At 38.5% G+C, this 27,455-nt stretch overlaps 2 protein-coding genes and 1 long non-coding RNA gene across 3 annotated transcripts in view; 1 reads left to right on the forward strand and 2 right to left on the reverse strand.

Moving 5' to 3' along the window:
• Positions 1 to 1,086: 1,086 nt before the first annotated feature.
• Positions 1,087 to 18,668, reverse strand: HTATSF1 (HIV-1 Tat specific factor 1). Its single transcript, XM_038416853.2, has 9 exons — positions 18,483 to 18,668; positions 14,805 to 15,003; positions 14,406 to 14,453; positions 12,637 to 12,791; positions 11,410 to 11,573; positions 9,573 to 9,672; positions 2,987 to 3,076; positions 2,237 to 2,374; positions 1,087 to 1,739 (listed from the first exon to the last, which is right to left on the reverse strand). Exons 1-9 carry the CDS (start codon positions 18,666 to 18,668, stop codon positions 1,458 to 1,460), a joined length of 1,362 nt encoding a protein of 453 aa, XP_038272781.1. The 3' UTR covers positions 1,087 to 1,457.
• On the reverse strand, positions 9,779 to 11,245 carry LOC122455715. Its single transcript, XR_006274145.1, has 2 exons — positions 11,141 to 11,245; positions 9,779 to 10,526 (listed from the first exon to the last, which is right to left on the reverse strand). It is a non-coding gene; the product is annotated as an uncharacterized LOC122455715 (long non-coding RNA).
• A 401-nt stretch (positions 18,669 to 19,069) lies between the features above and the next one.
• The window catches only part of MAP7D3 (MAP7 domain containing 3), a 253,954-nt gene continuing 245,568 nt past the window's right edge, over positions 19,070 to 27,455 (forward strand). Inside the window, exon 1 of the mRNA XM_043492118.1 lies at positions 19,070 to 20,186. The gene's annotated coding sequence lies outside the window, so the exon portion shown is untranslated. The remainder of the gene's footprint in view (positions 20,187 to 27,455) is intronic.

Genomic DNA, 27,455 nt, shown 5'->3' on the forward strand with positions numbered 1-27,455 from the left:
ACTTACTACAGTGTAATTGTCCAGACAAATTCAAAAAAATCAAAGATAAGTACAGTATAAATTAAAGACAACCAAGTCTTCTGTTAAAATTGAGTGCTTCAAATGGGAAACATGAGCACTAACACCCATAATCTCTCACAACCCACTCTACTTTTTTCAAATAATCCAGAGCCAGTTCCAAATATTAACAGATATGCTCAGGAACTAGGGCCAACGTTTTTAAACAGGTTGCCTAAAATAATGTTCAAAAGTGCTCAGCATCCAATCATCCATTGAAATCACTTTTGAACTTCAGACCACTTTACACATCCAATTAAGGCGGCTAACTTTAGGCATTGTTTTGAAATTCTTTGCCTAATTGAACAAAAATGTTTGTCAATTTAATGGCTAGTAAAACAAGAAAATATAAATATAAAAGGGAAACTAATTTTTGAAAAACATGTTCCCTGATATTCATACACTGTGTGACAACCTTGGGATTAAAGGTTAAAACCTTTTAAATTTTATGAAGTCATTGGGGGAAGAGGCCCCTCAGGCCGTGAACTAAACCAAAAGCATCCATCTCAAAAAGAATATGGTACATATTGACTCCACTCCCTACCAAAGACTGAAAAAGCACTTCTTAGATTTAAGGCAAAAGAACCCCCAAAGCCACCATTGTACCATGTTCAATGTATAATTTTTACATGCTTTCAGCATATGGAAATACTCATTCTACCATCCGAATTTAAACTGAAGATTAGAGGTCAGTTTTATTTACATACTGTTCCAGTGTTGAAATGCTTACAGGTCTAATCTCCTCAAAATACTCACAACTTGTTTACATCAATGGAAGATTCAAGGAGACGACACCCCTCTATACTGAACATTCTGATTTTAAAATATCTTCTCACGTATCTGTGGCTCAGTGTAGGCTATGGCAAGAATTTTCAGTTTTGTAGACTGAGCGACAATTTCATGCTCCATGATCTCCTATTTAAAATGTCTAATATGGCAACGCATGTACAGGGTGAATGTATTGGGCCTTACTGCAACAACTGTTCTATAAAACTGTCAAAAGGAAGATACCAAGTTCCAAAAGCGTAGGGAACTAAAGCAAACATTAATATTGATTTTAATATCTTTGTATATTATTAAAATGTTTTAGATTCTGTGTAATTGTTCAAACTCTGGAGTTCACATACACTTCACATTTATATAATTTAAACACTGACAAGCAAATATATGACATAAGAAGCCTGGTCAGTTCTGCTGTGTTCTTGAACAGCAGCCAATTAATATGAACTTTTTTAGATCTTCATTAACTACTGCTTTTAATGAAAATTTCAAAGCACAAGCTGATGACATCTAATATGCATATAAACACATGAACACTGTCTGTAGTCACCCTGAAGCACAGGATAAGAGAAATCCAAACATCACCCTAAAAAGCATGCTTTCATAAAATATTAGAGATGTTATGTATCGGTTTCATCATCACTGCCTGCAAGACTGCTGTCTGTTGATGGAGTGCCATCTTCATTAATGCCTTCACCATTATTCTCTCTCTTATGAGCTTCATCATTCACATCACCTTTAGATGCGCCATTATCTTTTGAAGGCTGATCTTCAGGCAGTTTCACACTACTAGCTGCAGAATTTGAAGCAGCTGCAATTTTCTGCTTTTCTGCATCAGACTCTCCTAAAAATGACCCCCACAGCTTAAGCCTTTCCTCTCTTTCTCTTGAGGTCTCCTCCACCTGTGTATAAATAAATCTTAATTAGGTTGGATTTCTTGAAGCAATTTTTTCCACTTAGTATAAAAAAAATTAGTAGTTTACACTTGGTAAAACTATGCCACAGCTACTTTATTATAATCAACATTGACTGCATTAATACCATGAGGTTTCACTTGGGTCAGGGCCCATTGTGCTAGTTGTTAACAATCTGTACAGCAATGAATAACTGAACAGTTTACCTTCAGTGTACAATTAAGATAATCGGGGCCTTTGAAAATTGGATTAATACAATTTTTAATAGAACAAAAAATAGACCTGCTAGGACCCCAAATACCTGGCATCTGCAGGTAAACCAGGCTTAATATTTGTCCTTTTGAAAAGAACATTTAAATTCCTGATTTTACTCAAATTTTAAATTTTGTTTCCTCTATTTTTAAAATTAAATAGATTAACACTTAAAGAATTTTTAGAAATTAAAATATGGACAAAACCCCTCCCCACCCACAATTAAGAATTACCTGATAATCTGTTGTACCATCCCATGTTTCAGCACTTAGCTGACGACCACCAAACCACCTTCCATTGAGAGCTTGTATGCACAGATCAGCTTCCTCTGGCTCTTTAAATGAAACAGAGGCCACACCATCTGGGTGTCGCTGTAAGAAAAAGACAAAACCCTATCGGATAAATCTCTAAACAGGAATTCAATTTCGTTCCAAAGATCTTTACTCTGCCCGTGTAAGAGATCAGGTACAGTTTTGTACAAGCCCATTCATGTGCATATACCTTTGAAATACATATCCTTCCATTCTTTTCAGATTTTGAAGCAACACGAGCTTTAGTACTTCACAATTAGGGTTTTCAGCTTTAGGTTTTAAACAAAGCTACTTCAGATCTTTTTGTACACAGTCCAGTGTTTAAAAAAAAAAAAAAAAGCTGAATTTAGCTACTTGCAATTCGTGGGTGCATGCTTTTCAACTTCTCATGCATATGTCCCCAAATCTGTTTGAGAAGCTGAATATTGCATCTAGACATAGGGGGAGCTAGAATATGCAGATGTGCAGTTTTTAACTTCACCTTTGTTAAAATGGAAAAAAATTCTGAATTAAGTTCTATCACTGAATTTGAAAAATGAAATTACGACTGCATGAAAAACAAATTTCAGAGAACCAGAAATCTTAATAATTTAAGGAGCACGAACATCATGTCTATTTGATTTGGAAAGGTTACAGTAATTATGACCATGCAACATAATAGAAAATACCTACATCAAATAAGAGAACCTTCTTTACTTCTCCAAACTTTTCACATTCTGTCCGTAGGTCTTCCCTGATCTCATTCAGTACTAAAGGATCTTCCTGTACAGAAATACATAAATACATGGATTTGTTTTTAAAAAACAAAACAAAATTGAAAATTCCCTTAAATGTGTGTACACTGCAGATTGGAATTCACTCTCTAAGGTCCTACAGTTTAAAGGAATAATAGTGGCCACGTATTATACAGGAAAAACACTAGTACTTTCCCATATATAGTATGTTGCAAAATAATGACAATCCAAAATATTAAGAAATAAGCATGAAGCTTTGTTCCAAACAAATAGGAAAACAGTTTAAGTACGAGCAGAAGTCTACCTCTAGGAATCAAATACTGCATTCTTTTTCCAGACACCACCTCCCCACAAAGCTTTATGAAATAGAGGAAGTTCAGAGAACAAAAGTGACCAGGGAGGAGCTGAAGATTTAATGTGACCAGACATATTGAGTTTTGAGATTATTTTGGTTTTAAGAGCCAGTCTACAAGTCTCTGGTTTTATTGAAATTGGGATGACATCTCAATCCAAAGGATTTCTGACTGTCTTTTTCCATTCCCTCTGTACTACTGTATGTGCTTTAAAAAGAAGCGTTGTCCGGTCCTGCCTCTCAGTTACTGCTCAGCTGAGACTAAATGTGTGGTGGAAGCATAAATCTACAAGCACTTAGAAGAAACCCTCTGAGGAATGAACGAGATTTAGTATTGTGAAATGGGACAATAGCTTGGAACAAAGGCAAATTTAGTATTGGTATCAGGGAAACTTGATTGAAATAGGACACAATAAAAGCCCCATTGATTGGAACACCTAAAGCTACTTAAAAATACATTTCTAGAAATTTTCTAGAAAATAGTGAAATTATTCAAGAAACTACTCACCAGGCAGCCTCCTATTCTTAAGAGACCATGTCAAACTATCCCCAAATGCAGAATACACATCCTATTGTGGCCACACCCCAGCAATATGAAGAATATGTATTACCTTCCTAATGCATAGTGCAATGTCTCTGCATATGCCCAAAACTATTAGAAAGACAAGGTGGGTGAGGTAATATCTTCTATTGGATCAACTTGTGTTGGCAAAAGAGAAGCTTTCGAGCTTACACAGACCTACAGCCTGGGACCAATATAGCTGCAACACCAGCGCAAACAAAACTACACCAGCCACTGTGAACTATAATACTAAACAGATTACATTGGAAACTCAGACCTAATTTGTGCACTTGCAGCGTTCCTTTTCATATTTCTCAAATTTAGCTTTCGTGAGCTACAGCTCACTTCATTATGCTCAAATAAATTTGTTAGTCTCTAAGGTGCCACAAGTACTCCTTTTCTTTTGACCTTACCTAGTTTACCACAAATGTTAGTTACTGAGAGGTTAAAAAAGCACCACCTAACAGCGAAGACAGGGCCTCAGCCAGTTTTGAACCCTCATGATGGTTTTTCAACCAAGCCATTTTGATTTAAGAGTATAAGAATCTACAAAAGTTTACTAAAATGCAAACATTAAATCTCCCTATATCCCTTATCCACTGAATCAAATAAAATTATGTTTTAAAACTTAATATCCTCAGTATTTTAAGGGATTCGTGCTAGCTGCCAAATCAACATTATTGGTGTGTGTTCTTTTGGGCAACTTATTTTCTGCAGGTGTAATTTTCTTTATTTTACTGGGGAAAAGGGAAAACCCACTTTCCTTCTGCCTCCCATTCAATTGCCAATGTCAACCAAAAAAACTGCATGCTGTTAAGATTACACCAGCTGAGAATTAAGATTGCTTTCAGTCCAATGCCATAGTTCAGTTTTAATTATTTTTTTTAATCTCAAACTATTAGAGGAAATGTAATACCACTACGGTATTTATTAAATGGGTTCTCCATGGTACACAGGGTTAGTTTTGGAATTTGGCATGTAAACAAATTTAATTTTGAATCCTAAACTAAAATTAGTCTAGTTCTGTGAGATTTTTAAAATACAGGTCCTAAATACATTCTCATTAAAGGGATATAAAGTACTAGTGGACAAAATGTATTTTGATAACTGGAGCACATACCTCTAGCTTTTCAGAATTCACTGAAAAAATAGCCAATTATTTTTTGGCATTTCAGGAGACAATTTCTGAATTAAAATATTCTCACCTTTCTCCAGTGTTCCTACAGCATTTGTTTTAGCAGAGCAATTACTACTATTAGACTAATCCTGCCTAAGCCTGAAGGTTGAGAGAATTTATCAGAGAGTATAAATTTGTGTGTCTTCATACCACAAATTCACAGATAGTATAGCTTGTGGAAAAGAAATAAAGTGAAGAAAATGAACAAAAGGTTATTTCTCATGAATGTGGGGTTGAACTAAGGCCTTTTCTACATGCTAGTTTGGTCAGCAAAAGGCAGCTTTTGTCAACAAAACAGCAGAGGTGTACACGCTACAATGTTCCTCCTGCTGACAAAACTCTCCTGCTTTGCCAACAAAATAAAACCACCTCAAGAAGAGGTGCAGGGCTTTTTGCAGCAAAGTTAGTTTGACAAAACATCAGTGTAGACCCTACGTTCATTATGTTGCCTCTAGGATGTATCCCACCACGCCCACTGTGACTGCTCTGCTCACTGTTTTGAACTCTGATGCCCTGCATCCAGCTGCACAGGCATGTGCCCTTCCCCTTTCAAAACTCCAGGAAGTGCTGAAACTGCTCAGCATGGAGAGCTCACACAGCTACTGCTCAGCTAAGCAGGCCAGCTCCTGGCAGCAAACACACTGTCTGGACTAAAGGGGAGGGAATGGATCTCCTTGGTCTGTGGGGAAAGGAGACCGTGGGAGTACTCTGAGGGAATCACAGAATCAAAACATTAATGTGGAATCCTGCTTGCTCCAGCACTAGGACCACAGCAGCAGGCAGGCAGGGCAAGCTGCTGCTTGAGGGGGGGAGACACACTGCTGTGCAGAGCCAGGGAGGGAGGCAGGGGCTGATGCTGCGGTATCCTGTGTCCCCTGCTGGTGTACAGGTCTTCAGTGAGCTGGGGTGAGGGGAACACCAGCTTCTGCCTCAGGACTGGTTGCTTCCATCTGCTGTTTGAACTTAAAGAAATGGTGCAGACACACTCATGTCTCCCCCTTCCCCTCCGCTCCCCAGTTCAGTTGAAAAACAGCTGGCAATCTAGTAGGATGCCGACTGAGAAACTATCATGTAACGCTGTGCCTGCCCCATGAGGCATTGCAAACCCTCCCCAAAGCACCCTGTGGCCAGTTGCACAGTGGAATAGTTACCCACACTGCACTGCTGTGTGCCAATGCAAGAGCTGCGAGTGTGGATGCACTCCACTGACGCAAGGAGCATAGTGTGGACATGCTATGGCGGTGGCTGTATCTCAGTGTAACTTGAGTTGACAAAACTCTAACGTAGACAAGGCCTAAGCATCATAAGTTATTTGTGGTCATTCAAGGTTTGATCCTGCAAGATGTTGAACACTCTGGCTCAGTCTATCTAAGAACTTAATGACGCACTCAACTTTAAGCATATGAGTAGGATCATTGACTCTAATGGACCACTCATGCTTAAATTCAAGCATGTGCTTAAGTGTTTTGGTGGACCAGGTCACAATGCACCACATGTTTCAGGACTGAACTTTTAGCAATCTCAGCAACTCGCTGTCCAGATTTTTTTTTTTTATACAAAGAATGAACCTGAAGTTATTTTTAAATATATTTGTCCCAGTTTATAGAGCAAGAGCGCTTTAGTGAAACTTTGCAATTTATATAAATGAATATTTGAGATGAGACTGCCACATAGCTTAGCGATACAAAATGACTAAAGATAGTTAAGACCCAGGCAGACTGTGAAGAGTTACAAGGATCTCTCAAAACTGGGTGACTGGGCAAAAAAATGGCAGATAAAATTGCATTTATCAACATTAAAAGTAATGCACATTGGAAAGCATAATCCCAACTATACATATAAAATGATGGGGTCTAAATTAACTGTTACCACTCAAGAAAGCCATCTTGGAGTCATTGTGGATAGTTCTCTGAAAACATCCACTCATTGTGCAGTGGCAGTCAAAAAAGCTAAAAGAATGCTGGGAATAACTGAGAAAAAGATAGATAATAGGACAGAAAATATCATTTTGCCTCTATATAAATTCATGGTATGCCCAGATCTTGAATACTGGGATTTTTCAGCTTGGAAAAGAGTCTGCTAAGGGGAGATATGATTGAGGTCTATAAAATCATGACTGGTGTAGAGAATGTAGATAAGGAAGTGTTGTTTACTACTCATAACACAAGATCTAGGGGTCACCAAATGAAATTAATAGGCAGCAGGTTTAAAAACAAACAGCAAGTATTTCTTCACACAACACACAGTAAACCTGTGGAACACCTTGCCAGAGGATGTTGTGAAGGCCAAGACCATAACAGGGTTTAAAAAAAGAACTAGATAAATTCATGGAGGATGGTCCAATCAATGGCTATTAGCCAGAATGGGCAGGAATGGTGTCCCTAGCCTCCGTTTGCCAGAAGCTGGGAATGAGTAACAGGGAATGGATCACTTGATGATTACCTGTTCTGTTCATTCCCTCTGGGGCACCTGGCACTGGCCACTATTGGAAGACAGGATACTGGGCTAGATGGATCTTTGGTCTGACTCAGTAGGGCCATTCTTATGTATGTTCTTATGAACCCCATATACTCAATTAACACACACACACACACACAAAATCAACTTCAGCTATGTCTGCAGGTTGAGGTAATAGCTTTGAGCATGCCCATACATACTTCATGTTTTTAAACAGAATGCTACATTTGTAAGTTCAGTTTAATTAGAAGATTTAAATTATGATCTTTAGAGAGCTGAGTTGGAAGTTCTATGAAAAGTGACACGGTCAACTGAAGCGTGCTTTCTTGGGGATGTGGCTGTGTACTTTAAAATAAAATTCTGATTTTTCTCCATCCCCTACATTTCCCTTTTCCTAGCACCTGACATTCACTATTCTTTCCTCTACCTTTTCCATGAGATGCAGATTTTTGACAACTCACGACTGCATAGAATAGGTTAGAGATGAAATTCAAATTTTTAAAGTTTAATCTTAAAATGTTGGAGTTTAAACAATTTTTGCTATTTTGCAGAAAAATACGATTTGCACTTCTTCAACAAAGGAGTCCCAACAAATGGAGAACTACAGACCTGGGATTACTTAAACATGATAGGTTGTCATGGTATTCACAATGAAGTGTAATGATACTAGGTTAAACTGACAGTGAGAAACAGGTTGTACTCTACTGACTCCTTGCTGACTTTTTCAAATCTTTCGTCCAAGATATGTATCAGAAGTTTAAAGCTTGCAAGTCTTCATTGTTAGTTTTAATAAACCCCCAGCACAGGGGCCACCACTATAGAATACAGCAGCTGGGCCACTGTGAAGTGCAGAAGTAGGTGGTGATTAACAGTGAATTTTCTCCCTTTTGTAGGTTTAATTTTGACTTATTTTACACAAATCATAAAGTAAACAAAATGACAGGCAAAAACAATTAACTAAACTGTTTTTGAGTAATATAATTTGCTCTGAAAATGTACGTTGGCACTGACCTCCTTTGTAAAGTGCTTTAAGATTTACTGATAAAAAGCACTGTAAGAGCTAGATATTATTCCAGTTACAATAAATGTCATGATTCCATTATAATGAACTAATCAAAAATCCCTTAACTGTTGGGGAGGAGGAATAAACTACCAGAACTCAGCTACTGTGTTAGTGCTTAGTGAAAATAAGCATAGTCATCCATACTCTCCACTGTCATTAAAAAAAATAAATTCAATAGGAATAGTATTTTCAGATAGTCTCAGCTGAAGTATGAAAAGTCAGATAAAGCTGAAGCACCATTTCAATCCTGGCAACTGCATGATTCTGTTCTCCCCTCCCACTGCATTCCAATATGGCTGCTTCCTAAATTTCCCCCTAGCTGCCTGGGAGCAAAACACAGAACAGTCTCTGTTCTCATTTGCTGGTGCCACAACCACCTCCAGCAACCAGGAGCAACAATGCAGGGCAAGAGAAGCCCTGGGATGGAGCATGCTCAGCGCAAATGGTAGCTTCAGAGTATTTGCTACCAAAATAACAAGTTTCTATTGAGCATGTGCAAAGTATAAATTTTCATATTTTAACTTGGCCATATTTGGGTCAATTTCCATGGGGATGGCAAACGGCATCTATGACAGCAGTGTGACACACACACACAGCCAAATTTTAAGCCCTTTCTCCAAACCATGGAGGCATTAGAGCTTCTCAAGGAAGTAGTTAAGATTTATTTAATAAAAAAAAACAACAAAAACCCAACAACAACAAAAAAACCACCACACACACGGGCAAGGCAATATTTTTCCCTAGCTTTGTTCTTGGAAGTAGATGAACCATGTTAGCTGAAGATTTTTGCCTGAACAGTTAACATTTGTCAATGTTATAAGCAACTGAAAACAGGGTCTTATAATGGTAAATGATGGGCAATGTTGACTATTGCCAGCACTACCAGCTTCACCTAGTATTTAGTTCTTCCCACCTCAAAATCCTTTGGGTGGAACATGTTCCTGATGATAACAACACGCTCATGTCGCTTTCGAGCTGTGGCATCTTTCTTCTCAGGCCTCCAATCCAATTGTCTAATGAAATGAAGCAATAGTAAGAAGACATTGTTGCACCCTTCTTCAGTTTCTACAAGTATTTGTTGAAAAAAAATCATTAAATTTGACATACAGATTTCAGTAGTTCTAAAGAATTATTTAAATCTTCTACAAAATGGAATGGAAAGGTGATCAGTAAGTTAATCACTGTTCCTCTTACAAAGCAGCTTCAAATACCATAAACATGCACAAGAATGTCATGTAGACAAGCCAAATTTAACTTCAGTGGTCAGTGTAGTCTACTGAACATCCAGCTTTAAAGTACAACAAACATCTAAAGAGTCCCAAAAAGGTCTTTGAAAATTGGTCTGACATGATTTTATTTGTATTCTCTTATAAGCTCACATGGTCTTACAGTAAACGTTTACTGCTTGCATTTCAAAGATTTCATGTTCTTTATAGTATATTATCTCATAAAAATAGTGCCATAATGCACAACCTTTGCCACACCCTGAATTTTGTTGCTAATTTATCTGTTCTGTGAATTCTCATTTTGACTATGGTTGGGGCTTGTTAGAATTGTACCTACTGTACTATTCTTTAGCTGAAACTGGGCTTGATTCCATTAACATTTATGATCTCAATCTTAGAGAAAAGTCTGATTTAGTAAAATTGCTTATTTCTGCTGCTTCTGGTGAAGCATTCTCGGATTTCTATGAAGGTCACTCTGCAAGTTGATTAAGGAACACAAGCCATTTAAAAGTCAGCGTATGAAAATATATATTTTTTTAAAGTAATACCTAAGATCAGAGGTGAAAATACATTGTTTTCTTTGTGCACTTGACAGAACCTCCTTCATAGTTTCACTATTTCCAGTGCCTAGTCAGTTTCTCCTAGGGACAGAGAAACACTGTAAAAATAATAAATAGGCATGGAAGCCCAGAGGCAGGTATAACTGAAATCTAGTCAACTTTTAAAAAACAATGTTAAGTAGTTTCAAGTTAACCTCTTCCTTTTAATTATAATAAAATTAGTATCACTATTTATTCCTTGAAGAAAAACAGCAATCCAGGGAATTTTAAAATGCTTAGGTTGGAATGTGCAGTATTTCAAAATCAAATTTTATATGGAATTTTCTTGCTTTCAACAGTAAGAATTTGCTTGATTCTTTAAGATCACGTGTAATTCACCTCTACATAAGAAAATTTTAAATAAAAACATTTGAATGCTAAAGGCAAATGGTCTGTGTATAAATAGGCAAAAATAGAAAGCAGTGTACTTGTTCATATACTGATTGGAACTTCATGCTAACTGCTCTAGAATTTTTGTAAGTGTAATGCAATTATTAAATTTAACTAACAGTAACATGCAGGAAGCTAAACAGTGCTGTCTCCTTATAGGAGCAATGTTAATCACAAGAGATAAAAGTGACTCTACAGGGTTCTGCAGATTCAATAACTTAGGAATAGAAACTTCCATCACGTTTAAAAAAAACCAAAAAACATACCAACAATTCCTGCCTCTCAGCTGTAACACTCCGTTCAGAAGAAAGTAATGGAAGTCTTTGGATCTCTAGGGACTCCAACCAAACATGACAATCCTAGGGACTTTGAAGATGCCAGCATTTAACTTATATTCCTCATCCCACCCCAATGAAATAACTCTAAACCTAATCTTTGATCTTTAATTATTGGTATAACATTGAATAAATGAATATGAAAAACTGTTTTAGCTAAGACATTTAGAAAAAACATTTTACTGAAAAAAGTCACAAACTTTTGTTGTTGAGACAGCCTCTTCTTGTAGTCTTTGCATTTCTTCTTCTTTTTGCTTGCATCATACTCCCCCTTTAGTTGAAACTTTGCTACTTCAACATGCAATTTGTAGCCTCTAATCTCATCCTCATCCAGAAGTCTTAATGCAAGCTCAACTGATTCTCGCTATTTGAAGATAAATCAAATTATAGTAAGCCTTAAAACAAGCATAATCAATGAGAAGGTTTTGATTAAAAAAATTAAAAATGAATTCCTCTACGCCCAAACAAAGCTTGAACCTGTTTACAAAAATTAATGTTAAAAAGGGGCTACTTTTAATATTGCTTGACTCTGGCCCAAAACCACATTTCACCAGTGTACTTAGACTCACACACCCACCCCCAACTGCACTTCACCAAGTCATCACTTCTCTTCATTCCAATCATTTCTAAAAACTGAACTATGACAGTTCTAGTAAGCTACTATAATTATAGGGAAGAATTAAAAAAAAGATAAAGATACAATTTTCAAAAGGACCTAAGTCCCACTTTCAAAAGTGACAGACTCAGGAGCCTAAGCCTTCTTGAAAGTCAATTGGAAAGATCCTCATAGTTAAATACCTCAGTCAGTATTTTGCAGCCTGCATTATGAAAATACAAATAGTTAACAGAATTCAGAAAAACTATCATGATAATACTATGGCCATAATGTTGTGATGCAGCTTTTCTGAATTCTGCCCGTGTATTAATTATTAAATATTTGTAGTGCATAGAGTCCCATTGTGGAAGACACTGTACAAACATAACAAAAGATGATCTCTAACCCAAAGAGCTCCCAGAAGCTTGCAATTAAGTAAAATGAGTGAAAACAAGTGCAGACAATGGACTGTGAGAGCACAAGGTAAAGATTGTGAACACCACTATAATCAGTGGTCATCTTAAGGCATCAGAATGCCCATTCAGAGTGCTCTATCAGCAACATCTAATAAAAACCAACAGTGGTTGGTAAGTGTCAGGAAAAGTTGCATGCAGTGTTGTAGCCCCGCTGGTCCCAGGATATTAGAGAGACAAGGAGAGTGAGGTAATATCTTTTATTGGACCAACTTCTGTTTTTGAGCTACAGAGAACTCTCCTTGTCGGAGAAAAGTTGCAGCCTTTCATATTTGACAATAAAGAACTACTTTGTCATGAAGCAGAGCAAAAAAAAAAAAAAAAAAAAATTGTAATATTACACTGAGTACACCACTGACCTTGAGATAACAACAGAGGCCATCTCCTTTAAGATTTCCTTGCTTGTCTTTATAAAGTTTAATTTTATGTTCTTCTGTCTGAGGATCTCGCATAATGATACCACACTTTGACATAACCTGTATAAACTCATCCTTTGTAATGTCTGGAGGCAAACCTGCAAAGTAAATTCAACCATATAAATCTAGAATGTATTTATATAGCGAATTCCAAATCCAGTTTTTCCAACACCACTAAGCCCATTTTAAAAAGGAAACAAGAATGAATCAGTTATTAAATGAAAAATGTGTCAGTGCAATGTTATGGGTGAGATTTTACATGCACAAAAATTTATTTTTGTTAACTAATTTAGTTTTGAGCATGTTTTATTTCCTATTAATTGAATGTTTGGTAATCTCTCTGCTTCTTAAGCAAGTGAATTGTGGAAATGTTATGGTTTATATGGTAACCATTAACTTCTGAGTTTTCTGATCTGTGGATGTAAAGTCTGTGTTGCATTAAGTGTTTTTGGACTTAAGTTTCCTTAATATCCCAAAACAATGACATAGCAAACACATTAACATATGTGCAAATAAATATATTAACCAATGCACAGTTTTTCATGGTGCACACATTTAGGTATCTTCCCTTTAACTGGGACAGAAAATTAAGACCCTGCATAGCCAGTACACTTATCATTCTTACCATTTCTTCCTAATTTAGTACACATGCCTTCATTTAAGACTTTGCACATAGTGAAGTTTAAAATTTTTAAACAAATGAGTTATTTGAGCAGAAGAAAAACAGCATTTGAAATATTTTTAAATTATGAAGAATTCCTGAGTTAGCCAAGCCTAGAGAAAGGAGAGTTCTTAAGATATGCTGCTTCAGGTGCATGTTTTTCTTGTGCTCATGTAACTCAAAAACCAGCCAATTGTATTACCTTTTCAAACAAATTCATCCTTGGGCTGAGAAGGTGCAAAAGATTCAACATTCGTGAAGCTACATTATATTGCTGTAAAATTGTCTTCCCTTCACCTATTTATTCTGTTTTTTTTGCCTCCATTTACTATATCTTGACCTAGTCTAGACGGGGGGGTTCCCAACCTTTTTCTTTCTGAGCCCCCTCCCCAACATGCTCTAAAAACTCCACAGCCCAGCTGTGCCACAATAACTTTTTCTATATATAAAAGCCAGGGCCAGTGTTAGGGGTCAGCAAGCAGGGCAACTGCCTGGGGCCCCGTGCCACAGGAGCCCCCGCAAAGCCACATTGCTCAGGCTTTGGCTTCAGCCCCAGGTGACAGGGCCAGGGCCCCAGGCTTTAGCCCCATGCAGTGGGACTTCGGCTTTCTGCTGAGGACCCCAGTGAATCTAATGCTAGCCCTAATTGGCAGGCCCCCTGGTCTAGACCAATGATTCATGAGTTGTGTTAATGTATCACTGCAATCTATGGAGCACTTGCTGGTGGTTCTTGGAGTACTGGCTGGCCACACTGGGCTCTCTTCCCCCGTTTCAGCCAACTAAATTGTACTTAAACAGGTACATTTATTCAACACTTTCCTAGTATTACTTTTTCATCTCAGCAACTGCTGTAGTTGTCACAGGGATGTTATACGATCACAAATGTGAGCGTAAGTAGGCTGTGCAATTACGAAGGTGTGAAGAGGGAGTCAATCAATGAGACAATGTCCTAAAATGTGATCCACACTATTAAGTGCTCTGGAGCAGATTATTTATATAAATTGCCTAACACACCTTTGGCACTATATTAAAAAAAAAAGTGATGACTTACCCGTCACATACACATTTGTGTTTTTGTCTTCTTCAACATGAAACCATCCTAAAAACAGAATCATAATTGTATAAGTTGTGCTAAACCCCTAGAAATAGAACAGGATTTTAACATTAAGCTCTCATTTATTAGTTTCACTAACTAAATTTTCAAGAAGCTTCCACTTCACCCTAGGGAACCCAGAACACTATTAGTAGCTTGATTATATTTCACATTAGAAATATAGGTTTTTATAACCTAATAAGCGCTATGCAATTTCAGAAGTGTTTCAAGAATTTTCAGAACAGATGCCTGAGCATCTCTACTGTGCATAATACTAATGCACAATTACATTTGCTCGTTTTTTTTTTTTATTAAATATTGTATATTTTCCAGCTTATGCAAAATGAAGACCCTTACCCGCGTCGAGTTTTCTTTTTTCTCCTTTTTGTTTAGAATCTGTTTGTTGGGGTGCTTTTTTATTTGCCGATTGCTGTGCTCCTACTGTCCTAGAATCCACAGCTGGCTTACTTTCAGTCTTTGAAGCAGAGGAACTGTCTAAACTATCTGTAGGGAAGCCATAGTTAGCATGATATGTTGCCAGGAAGTCTTCAGTCACCTAGAAAAGGAATGTTAAATATGAATCTATAATAGAGTTCAAAGATAAATCCCAGTAAATTACAAGTTTACTGGTGGTGAATTTCTGAAGATAACTACTAAAACAGTAATCCAGATGTCTTCACTTACAGAGGAAAATATAAACACTCAAATGGACACTGCAGTGGAAAACTTAGAAATGCCAGATATTAGTAAAGCCATACTGAGAAGTCTGCACACACTATTCAGGAACTTTTTTCTATATTGCAGACAAATTTAAAACACATTTCATTAGTGCCCCCTTTTCCAAGGTAAAACTTTTAATACTTTCTAAATACTGAGTTAGATTTGTCTGAGGCAGAAAGAAACCCAAAATGGGATATTAAGAACAGACCTCAATTGCTCTCAACCATGAGCAAGGAGAAGAAGTGACACTGATAGGCAGCCAAAAACCAAAACACTGACTATTAAATTGACTGACACTTGTGGGCCTGTCTTCTTGAAAAAAGGTTTGCAGAGAAGATTGACTGGTGTTAATATAGTGTAAATCTTAGTATAGGCAATACGCACTAATACATGATTAAGTCATAGCATCATACATCTTTGGCTCAGAGTATTACCTGAACATATTACCTGTTTCCCTCCCAACCAAATCTCCCTGTGGAGAGTGAGTGTATGAGCAGTGTCTAAATCTGTCTTTCACCCCAAAAATGTACTATATTAGATTAGATGCAAAACTTACAATACCTTATTTGTTGTTAGATATGTTTTACTACTAAGGTTTTTACAAACTATTTGTAGTACTGTATAGTTGTAACAGGACAAGAAAATATACTAGTTGAAGTTTAGTTTGACATTTTAGTATCACAAAATGATTACAACCTCTTATTGTTTAAACCAATTTTTCCACTGTCAATATGGTCAAGTTTTCAGACAACCTTTTCAAAGATGAGAACTCAGCGTTGTAAGAAAAGGTTATGTTTTCCTAAACTAACTCATATATTAAGGGTTTAATCTGTGTTCAAAAATTCCAGAGTGAGATAGTAGGGATTCTGAATAACTCCATGCTTGCATGATAACTGGTAACTAATTAAATCACTACAGCCTCCTTGAACTTTTATATAGATTATTTGGGTCTCAACATAAATTTTTTGTTTGGAAACTCATACCTTAACAAGCACATACCCATGGCAAAGAAAGAGATGCAGAATTGTCAATGACAGTCATCTCTCTCCAACACAGAATTAAACTTAATATAAATATAATATATAATAATATATATAAATATAATATATTTTGGAGTTTAGTGATTTGCCAAATTATTGCAGAACCATATAACACTAAATTCCAGTGTTTATAAATCACTAGTATATCGCAAGTGTAAGCGTTTGGTTATGCAATAGAAAATCTGTCCATCACAAAAGACCAGGCCTAATTTAGGAGGGATGCATTGACCTTTGAAGAATCTTACATTATGAATGAGGAGTCTGGTAGCGCCTTAAAGACTAACAGATTTATTTGGGCATAAGCTTTCATGGGTAAAAATCCCACTTCCTCCCCTCTTACACTATGGCAATCCGCACTATATTTGGCTCCAGTCACTCCAAACAGCTAATTACTTTCATGGGTGCTGAATTTTATTTTAAAGGGTTTTTTAAAATTGTTTTGAATTTTTTTCAGTGAATCGTTAATAGTTTTATCAAATAACTTAATAAATCAGTGAATCAATACATCTAACTAGTTGTCCTGCAGCAGCATTATTTTTAGATTTGAGTGGGAAGAAAAATGTTCCAGCACAATGAATTTAAAATTACTTCCGACTACATTACCAACTTTGTTTTATTTCTTGAAACTAGACTGGTTGCTAGTGCAGAACAATTTTTGTTAAAGGGGTTATTAATAAAAAACCCTCAATGGAATATTAACATATTGGTATTCCATTTACCCAAGGCCAGCTGAGACATATTATTCCAAACCAGGAAGACAAAGGGAAAACAACTGTTGCTAGGACTGATCTTCTGAAATATTAAGCAGACAACTTTATTATAATACCAGCCATGAACATAATAGCAGCTACTGTACTTTTTAAAAGTGAATTTTCATAACTGTGAATGGTTTTTAATGCATTGATTGGAACCTAAGTCCTCTCTCCCCAGCACAGGCACGTGCAAACTCTCACACAACTGCTGATCAATGGCCCTCAATCCTGTTCTGTAAAAAGAAAAGGAGTACTTTAGGGGACTAACAAATTTAAGGTGCCACAAGTACTCCTTTTCTTTTTATGGATACAGACTAAGACAGCTGCTGTTTTGAATCCTGTTCTGGTGAAACAAACTTTAAGAGATCATTATAATTTCAATGCACATTTAGACATCAGGTTCATTTAAGGGGAAGCACAAACCATGAGCAAAAGAGTACTGGAAGAAATACTTATCGCTTAAGAAATCAAAAAACTTAAAATGATTAGGTATGATTCACACACACACAAAATGGGAAAGCATACAGACGCCAGACATGGACCTACGGTTACATCATGGCTAAGGGGAAAGTCCCATATGCAGTGCTCTATAAAAGGATGTGAAGTGGCTTGCAAATTACTGACCAACCATACAATTCCCTTTCCCTAATGTCTGCATCTGTACAGCAGCAAAAAGAAAAGGAGGACTTGTGGCACCTTAGAGACTAACAAATTTATTTGAGCATAAGCTTTCATGAGCTACAGCTCACTGCATCGGATGCATGTAGCTCACGAAAGCTTATGCTCTAATAAATTTGTTAGTCTCTAAGGTGCCACAAGTACTCCTTTTCTTTTTGCGAATCCAGACTAACACGGCAGCTACTCTGAAACCTGTACAGCAGCAGAAATTCTGATGGAGTGTGAATTGAGCCAGTCACCTGAGCCACTCTCACAACTGGAGTGCCCAGGGATTAACTCCTCCTGCATTTAATTAGCTCTTCATGCTATCTTCCCACTCCTCTTTGGGAAGACACATCCCGCAGTATGTAATAAAAACGTATTACTCCAGAAATTTCTGCAACTTGTGAAAACACTGCTGCAGATGCCGAGACAAAAATCTCCTGCAAAGGCAGACTTGAAGGAAGCCCTAAGGACTATCAGAGCCTTTTTCCGCCCCCCCCCCCCTTTTTCGTTGTCACCCAGATACCACAGCACCCTGCATGTTATACAAGAAAGTACCGCGGGAAAGAGAAACCCGGGACACAGTCATGCGGAGACGCCTAGAGGCGAGGGAAGACCGTAAATTACACATGAGTTGGCAATAAGATGCAGCAGCTACAGCAGGCCAAGGCTTTGTGGGGCTGCAAAGGCATCATCAGCCCCCTCCGCCGTGACACGGGGGGGCTCTGGCGTGCCTGCCCCTGGACTCGGTGTGGCGCTCGGCCCTGAGCCCCGCATCAGCCAACGGGAAAGGCTCCAACACCCAGAGGGGAACCTGAAGCGGCCGCGGCCCTCACGCCCCCAGCCCGGGCGCCCCGCCTCACCTTAGGGAACCAGGCCTTCTTGTCTCGGTCCCACTCGTAAGCCGTCCCATCCGCCGGGTCCACGTAGGTGAAGGGGTCGGGCTCGCCCTCGCCGCTGCGGCGGGCCTCGTACAGCTGCTGGAGCCGCAGCTGCTGGTAGAACTCCTCGTTCCCGTCCGAGCCGCCGCCGCCGCCGCCGCCGCTCATCCTACACGCCGGGCGCGGCGCCGCCCCGCCTCAGCGGGCCCGGGGAACGCGCCCCGCCCCGCCCCCCGCCGCCGAGCGAGCAACTAGCCCCTGCCTCCCCTCAGGGAGGCAGCCGCTACCCAGCGCGTCCCGTTTATTTGCCGCCCGGCCCGGGTCTCAGGGCGCAAGAGCGGAAGTGACTGCTCTGCCGCCCGCCTGCCCCACCCCGGAAGGGAAGGGAGGGGAGGAACTACTCTGAAACCTGTCATTCTGAGACAGCGTAGGTGGGTATGGGCGGAAGGAATGGGCGTGCTCAACGGAGCCAACGGGCAAGGGCTGGGCCAGCACGTGGTCAGCTGCGGGCCAATGGGAGGCAGAGAGAGAGCGATGGGCCCCCTCCCAGGGAGCTGGCAGCCCGTGGCTTCTTTTCCCGCCTGGGGCGTGGCTTAGCGCAGTATTTCCTCAAGGGCGGGGCCTGGGAAGGTTCTAGAAGGGTCCCAGACCAGTTCAGGGCGGGATTCGTGGGCGCCTAGCCTAGGCAAACGTATATTTCTTAGGGGGAGCCCACCTCACCTCATGGCAGTGCCCCTTTCCCCGCCACCCCCCTAGCAGGATATTGTGGTGCTGCTTGGGTCATGAGGCAGGGCGGCCAGGCCGAACCCCGGCAGCATGGGGATCTGCACTGGACAGTGAGGCTTGGAGCAGGGAGCCAGGCCCAGGCCTGCGGGACAGGCCCTCGCTGCGGGGCAAATGTGGGGGGCAAGAGCTGTCCAGCCCCCTGGCTCCCCAGGGCTTCCCTGTCAGGCGGGAGCAGGGCAGAGAGTGTGAATGTGTAATGGTGGGGTGTAAAACAAGGTACAGTGCAGCTGGTGGGTTGCCTTAGTAAAAGATGGGGGAACCACTGACTTGGTGGCTTGCTCTATTCAGCTTTGGGAAAGGGATCCTTGTACCTGCTCAGGGCAGACAAGCCCTTCCTCTCATGCCAGAGGCCCCTCGCCACAGTCTGTCCTGGTCCTCTTTGTTCTGCGTGGGGTCTACTCACTAGAGTCTGCCCTGCCACAGGGCCCTTCAGCACAGGCCATCTCCTTTGCCACTCTCGGCCCCCATTGCTGCAGTTTATGTCCTAATCCCTTTTGGGCCGTCATTTTAGCCTGGCTGTGCTGTCACATATGTCCCCCTCAGGCATGCCCAGTCGTGATATCTTGGGGTTCTTGAGATGCCATCATGCTGCTGCCATTGCTCTTGTGCTATGATGCTAACTGTTTATCTTGTCCACTGTGCACTTTGGCAGCATGACTTGCAAAGTTTTTCTGAATAATAGCAGCAGAACACTGCCGTGTTAATGATTCCTCCACTGGAATCTCTCCAGTCATGCAATAGAAGCATATGCTGATGGGCAATAGACTTGTGCAGCTGGTTTAGCTCAAAGGATGACCGATAATCCCATCAAAATCAAGACTGGCCTTCACATGTCTCTCATTCACACCTTCCTAATGTTCATTTCAAAGGGTAGTGGAGGCCATCTCAATGCTCACTAAGGTAAGAAATACAGTTTCATATTATTTTATCTAATCAGTCTACATTTGTACTCTCAATATGGAGATGTGTTTTGTGTATGCTGTCACATTTATGCAGAAAATGTCAATGCATCCTGATTAGTTCATCAGTATATATGGTAGGCAGCATCAGCAAAAGATGAAAAACTTATTCAGGAACACAATGAACATTGGCAGGGGAAGTTGGATTTAAGTTCTTACAATTTAGGAAGCATCTTCTTGTACCATTTGCTTTATAGTGTGCCTAAGTTGTGGATCTTGTGTCTGGTGTTGATTTCTCTCAGATAGTTCAAGCTTCATTTCATTTACTTTCATTGGAATTGAGCAGCTCACGTTCCAGACACACCTTTATGAATTTGCTCTTTAGTGTTTCAGTGCATCATTAAGAACATAAGAATGGCCATACTTGGTCAGACCAGTGGTCCATCTTGCCCTGTATCCTGTCTTCCGACAATGACCAGTGCCAGGTGCTTCAGAAGGAATGAACAGAACATGGCAATTATTAAGTGATTGATCCCTGGTTGTCCAGTCCCAGCTTCTGGCACTCAGAGGTTTAGGGATACCCTGAGCATGGAGTTGTGTTTCTGACCATTTTGGCTAATAGCCATTGATGGATGTAATAGCCATTGATCATTCATTCAAGAATATCAAAATATACTAGAATTGAACAATAATTCCTACTTCTGCTGTTGCACTGTTTTTCTGCGAGCAGATAGCCATCTTCCATTGGATAGAAAGCCCATTTTCATAATGTTTTATTGGCAGGACTAAACAAAAAAAGATAAGACTATACACTGGTATTGATTCAAAATGTTGTGTTGTCTCAGGTGTTGGAGCAGAGGACATGACCAAATGTCCCCTCTTCCAGAAGTGTCCCCTGCTGAAACTTCCAAAGTACTTTTACTGTCTCCCAAAAATCTGCTTTTTAGGAAATCAAAGAATAATATAAGTTATTCGTATCTACAACTTCTAGATAATGTATTTTAGCTTACTGTTCAAAAAGCTATACTGGTGCTGTGCAAATTACTAAATTTGTACTCTGAATTTTAAATTGTTTTTTAATGGGTGAAGATTGCTTTCTTAATGACAGTACCAGAGACTGACTCAAGTGGGTAATTAGTTAATTCTTCATCAGTGTCTATTGTATTTTAATTCCATTTGTCATGTTCTCAGTGCATTTGTGGAGAAGATAGGGATACTATATCAATATTATTATAATTATTGTTGTAGAGTAATAGTCATCTACTTAGTTGATTAATAAAGCACAACATTTAATGATAAAGTTCTTAATGCACCATAGAAATACTATGCATGAGTGTGCTTGTTATGAAGTAAAGCTGTTATGAACTTATAACCACCCAAAAAAAAACAACCCTTTGTGGGGTTTGAAGAACTGACTGCTACCACACACCCTTCTGGAGTTGCTGATTTTTTGGTAAGCTTATTAGCATGTGTGTACATTCTTTTGTTGTTTTTAATGTGGTTTTCTTCTGTAATGCTTTCAACCTTGAAAATAAATGTATTTGCTTAGAAAGAGCTGTGTGGTAACTTCTAATTGAAGGCAATTATGCCGTTTATTGCCTCTGAAGAGAGAGCAAAACACAGAGGCTAGCGTGTTTAGGCAGTCTGACTTGCTGGCAATAACACAGGGAAGTGTGCAGCCCCTGATTAGAAGTGAAAGAGACATAGGTCTCCACCCAAGAGAGATGACAGCTGGGAGCCAGAAGTCTAAAAGTGGGTGTTGTTGCTGGACCATGGAGGGGGAATGCAGGTGCAGTTGCTCTTAACTGTGACCAAATCATCTAGTGATTTTTCAGAAGGTGATCTGGAGACTTTTTGAGTTGCAAGTATGTTTATTTCCAAAGAATATGACTAGAAAGCATTATTTTTATGTGCATTATAAAGAAAGCATATTCTGTTGACTTTTGTTACATGAATTTTGGCTTAGGACTGCAAAATTGAAGTATTTTTATATAATTTATTTTAACTCTTCTTCTAAATAAAAACATAGTTGAACAAATCCATACAGCTTGTTGATTGCTGCAGTTGCAAAACAAACTTTTTACCCTATAATGGGAAGAATATCCATTCTAGAAGCTTTTTGGAAATATTCTAGGAGCAAATATAATCTTTACTGTCATATACACTGGAATGGTAGTAAAATCAGAGTAAAGCTCTGAGGAGAGACAGAGATCAGTTAACTTGCCAGTCAACAGACTGTCATATAAGATTGCTACAGCTATAAATATAGACTTTCAGTAATCCCTGGCTGGCATACAAAGAACATCCAATATGTAGTTAGTGACATCTTCTTTCATCTTTCAAGAATTTTGTTTTGGCAGAGCTATGATGATAGCGGTCCAAAGACTGTTTTACAATCAGTTACAAACTGACAGCTTGAGAGGCATTTGAGTTACTTTTGTTTCAAAACTCCCAAAATTAACATCAATTTTTTCATTAACCTAAATTTTATTTTCATATCTTTGAATAAAAGCATCAGCACACATGCCAGGAAAAGCTGTTTCCATGAAGTGTTGTTTTAATCCAGGAAGCTCAGCACAGCCTAAATTAGAGTGTTGAAGGAAGAACTACAATGATCCAGTTAAGGGAATTTGACATCTGCTGATCCAGATTCTGACTTCAGTTAAAATGGTGAAAATGAAGAGTAACTGAGATCAGATTATTGTAAGCATTTACAAAAACTGATTCTGATGTTAGTTTGGAGGCAGAGGGGAAACAACATCAATACAAAGTAATGTCTTTGAATGCTGTAAAGAGAATACAGCTTACATTTTATACTGCTTTGGTTGTTTTGTCAGATCTGTGTGTAACAGAGTTTCCCATATCCGTACTTTTGGCAAATACAGTAAGTATTTAACTCAGATTTATGGAGGACTGGATGACTTGTGAAGTGGTAATTGGTTAATAGAGCTTTCCACCTCAGGGCAGAGTAGGAGACCATCCCAAATCATTGAGTCTGGTTCTCAGAAGTGCTGAGCAATATACATTGCCAGTGCTCAGCATTTCTTAAAGTCAGGCAGTACATGTCCAAAAGTTACCATCATGTGCCTGTTAGATGGTCTGTTCAGTAGTGTCAGTTCAGTTTCCAGTCAATAAATGTCCACATCAGAGTACCACCCCACATCTTACACTAATTAGCACCACTTTTGTCAATTTCAGTATAGAGACCAAGCATTAAATAAATGTGGAAAATAAACTATCCTATCACACATAAACATGATTCCTCCAGGTTGAGGCTTAGGCCTGCTGGCAGGGCAGTGTGAGGAATGCTTGCCCTGCTCTCTGCGATGTAATCGGTCAATGAATAATTAAAGGACTTCAGTCTCTAGACCTAACAGTACATTTTTTATGGGCATTAAATGTGAAATTTTACATTCCTCTTCATTTATGACTCAGTACAAACTTCTGTTCATTTACTTTATTAGTTTATCTTGCACTCCTTCTGGCTGTCCAGCACAGGCTTCCTAGCTGTTTTTAATTGGACAAAACAAAGAGCATATTTTCTGCTGAAATTGCAACCTGCCAATATACAGGAGGTATACGTAAGAAACATAGGTTTCAGAGTAGCAGCCGTGTTAGTCTGTATTCGCAAAAACATATACATGTTTGAATGTTTTTGTAAGAAACATATACATGTTTGTCCACATTTTTAATCGTATATGACTATTCTGTTTAAAAAAATTAAATATAGCCTAACATTGACCACCTGACTGTTATGTATTACAGTATTTTGCTGTTAGGATTACAACATTGTATGATGTGTGGCATGCTTTTCAAGGAAATGAAAGCCAAAACACAACTGGTTTTTCAGCTGTCACATGCTGCTTCAGAAAATTGTGACGTTCCTTTTTGTATTTCGTCTGATTAATTTCCATGCAGTTGTCTGTTCTCAGATATATTCTAAAAGAGTTGAATAAAATGAAACAATTTGTAATTTATTAGTAATTACTTATTGAATGGAGGACATTAGCTGTATCATATATGTTACAGCTGTAAAACATCCACTGGCTCACCATATGTGGTGGTAATGTCCAGTGATGATAAACTGTGGAGCCATGTAATAAATTGGCTGACAGTGTAAGCAGCCCAAACTGTCTCAACTGAGATTACTTCTGCCACTTCCAACTGCACAGCAAATTCAAAGAGATACCACTTAAAAATGTTTTTTTCGTTCCCCAAATATGAATTTCCCCTGTCCTGGCCTAAGACACAGAAAACATAGTATTAAGTTTTGGAGCAATGATGGGTTTAAAATCCAATATCTTGAATCATCAGGGATAGTTTACAATGGAACACAGTACTTTTGCTAGCTCATGAGATAGCAGATTGCAAATTGCTACATTATTATATATAGAAAAGCTATTTTAGAGGTTTCAGAAATCTGTTATAAATACATTTTCCTTCTCATAGACTGCTGTTGGATTTATTGTAATAATGGTGTTTCATTTTACAAGCAGAAACATATTAAAATAGTATCAATAAATTGTTTTTAAAACTCTCTAAAATAATTTCTCTTTAAAAGCTGTGATATTAAACAATATGCATGAGAATATATTGTGAAATAAGGTCTGATTTTTGGATGACCTATACAATTGATTCGTAAGTACTTCAGCCATCCCAAACTCATTCAGATAAAACTTTTACAAACACCACACATTCAAATATGCATACACACATGTGTGTTAAATGTGAAATATATAGTATAATACATTGATTAGTTTATCTATCTAAAGCTCCCCAGAAGAGATCAGATGTCTTTATGTGCTAACTTTTGCATTTCGATCTCCTGGTTAGCTGACAGCAGCCAAAGGTGGAGTGAAGAGAGAGAGGAGATTTTTTGTTTTATTGAAGGGAGTTTCAGAGAGTCGCATATCTTACAACGTTTGCATCAATGCATTGCATCAGTGTGTGATGAGGTGTGTCATCTCAAACCAGCATCATGAGGCAAATACTACAAAACAATGTTAAGATGTTGCATCATGATTATTTGGTGGCTGGCTGTGACTCCATTCATTAATAAAAGGGGGTTCCCAGCTCTTCAGAGTTGATTATTAGTGCTCTGAATGTGACAGTTAGTAAAAAAAAAAAAAAAATACAGTGTGAAATTCTGGCTCCAGTGAAGTGAATGGGAATTTTGTCATTTACTTAAATGGGGCCACAGGATTTCCCTCTTTAGTAATCAGACGGAGAATTCAGAATATATTTTAAAGGAAAACACCTTTGGGCAAATATAAATGGCCATTCTTGAGTTTGCAAAGAGGTTACGCTTGGTTGTGCCTTACACTAGGGCTAATCTTGTAGTCCGTATGCACATAAGATTCCAATTACATTCATTGGCAGTCTAAGTTGCATAAAAATGACAGGATCAGCCCAGTATGTTAAAAATTCAGGCCAATACTGTCCATATTCACAAAGAAAATGACTTCCATGAAATAGTTTACCTTTCTGCTGAATAGAGCATCTGCTGCAGAGCCAAAAATCATCCATTGCATTGAGCCTGTATTCTTTTGAATAAGTACCACTGATTGAAATGTACAAACGCTTTAGCTGTGTGCAACTTCAGTTTATTCTTTAATTGTAATATGCTTAGCAGAAATACATTACTGTCAGTAGGCAGCCCATGTTAAACTACTTACAGTAAAATAAGACTCTTTTCGGAGAAGTGTAAAAGAAAAAGAATTAAAAATTGGTGATTTTTATGAAATAACTTTAGCATTTCTATTTGCCAGAGATTCAGCTTCTTACAATATATGCATGCTTTGATATGATTTGGCTTGCTTTTCTGATTGAAAGGTGATTTCAGTCCTAAGCCAGTATCTTACATTATGATAAGCACAAATTGAAATACTGATAATATTCATGTTAGCATCAGTTCTTTTAACAATGTCTACACTTTTACTCATTCAAGCGGGTAATGTTTACAACACCTAAAAAGCAGTAATATTGTAATGACTGTCATTTTAAAAAACTTTTTGGTTTAAACATATAAATATATTTTTAAATTATGTCAAAATTACTAAATAATGCAAATGCAACAAGCAAGTTCCACAAAACTGAAAGTCAGGATTTGGAGCTAAGGGTCGTTTAACTAAGGAACCCCTTGATAAGTGAAGAGACACTGGAATTATTTTACTGGAGGATAGAATGTTTTAAGTTCAGCTGAATAATACTTTTCAGCCTGAAGAAATTCTTTGGCCCTGATTTAGCAAAGCATCTAAGCACTTTCTTAAATCCTAATAAGTCCTATGCTGAATTGGGGCCTTTATAGTTAACGGGGCTATTAAATGTGCACAAGCAAATTTAAAACATCATTAGATTAAATTATATGTTGCATACATGCAAAAGAAAGCAACCTGGGGATATATCTCATTCATAAAATAATATATGGTCCCATCCTGCAAGCCTTCATGTTACATTAGTAGCACTTACTCAAGTAAGGCTTTGCAAGATTGAGCAAAGTTTTCAATTATTTTTTGTTTTTACATATTTTGCATATTATATTCTCTATCTCAATATGAATTTTCATTATAAATCCAGACTCCATCATGTCTCAGTTCTTTTCTAAATCACATTCAGTGCTGGTGTAAGTGTGCATCACAATCTTAATTTGAGTAGATTAGATCTGCATTACCCAGGGCTGAATTTCACTCATAATCTGCTTTCTAGAAAGAAACATTAAGGAAAGATTGCCAAGGAAGCCTTAACCCCTTTTCCCTTCGTCTAATGTTGGTAGCCTAGACAGATATTATTCATTACATATGGATTGTTAGGTAGATAGACCGAGTAGTAACATCAGATTGTTCAGATAAAGTAAATGTTAACCAATACATTGTATCAGAAAGATGTATCACGAGAGTGCAAATATAACTATTGTTGAAAAAAGGTAGAACGATTAAACCATATAGTGTGTTATATGATGGTGTCAAGAATCTGGGCCTGCAGCAGAGCCAGTCTCTGGGCAACCTAATGAGTGCAGCTGGCCTGTAGTAGACTGCCTGAGTATTGGGAAGAGTCCACAGATCAGCTCTTAAGCCCAGCAATTTGGCGGCTGCTCAAAGCATTTGCCCATCGCTATGATAGCATGTGCCTCAGACCCAATCCTGCTCCTGCCTTGCCTCCAGGTAACCTGGTTCTGACATTTGGCACCAATTTCTGACTTTGGCTTTGACCTTTGGCTCTGGCATTTGGCCTCAGCCTCTGGTTCTGACCCTGGCAATTGACTCCTGCTCTA

This window comes from Dermochelys coriacea, chromosome 9 (assembly GCF_009764565.3).
Source record: "Dermochelys coriacea isolate rDerCor1 chromosome 9, rDerCor1.pri.v4, whole genome shotgun sequence".
NCBI lineage: Eukaryota > Metazoa > Chordata > Testudines > Dermochelyidae > Dermochelys > Dermochelys coriacea.

What these genes read in the sequence shown, in the direction of transcription:
- HTATSF1 (XM_038416853.2), bottom strand. Translation starts at nt 18,668, where the DNA reads ATGAGCGGCGGCGGCGGCGGCGGCGGCTCGGACGGGAACGAGGAGTTC. An exon ending in AAAAAGAAAACTCGACGCGG is followed by an intron (nt 14,454 to 14,804) that starts GTAAGGGTCTTC and finishes TTCTGTTTTTAG; the next exon opens with GATGGTTTCATGTTGAAGAA. An exon ending in ATGGTACAACAGATTATCAG is followed by an intron (nt 1,740 to 2,236) that starts GTAATTCTTAAT and finishes ATTTATACACAG; the next exon opens with GTGGAGGAGACCTCAAGAGA.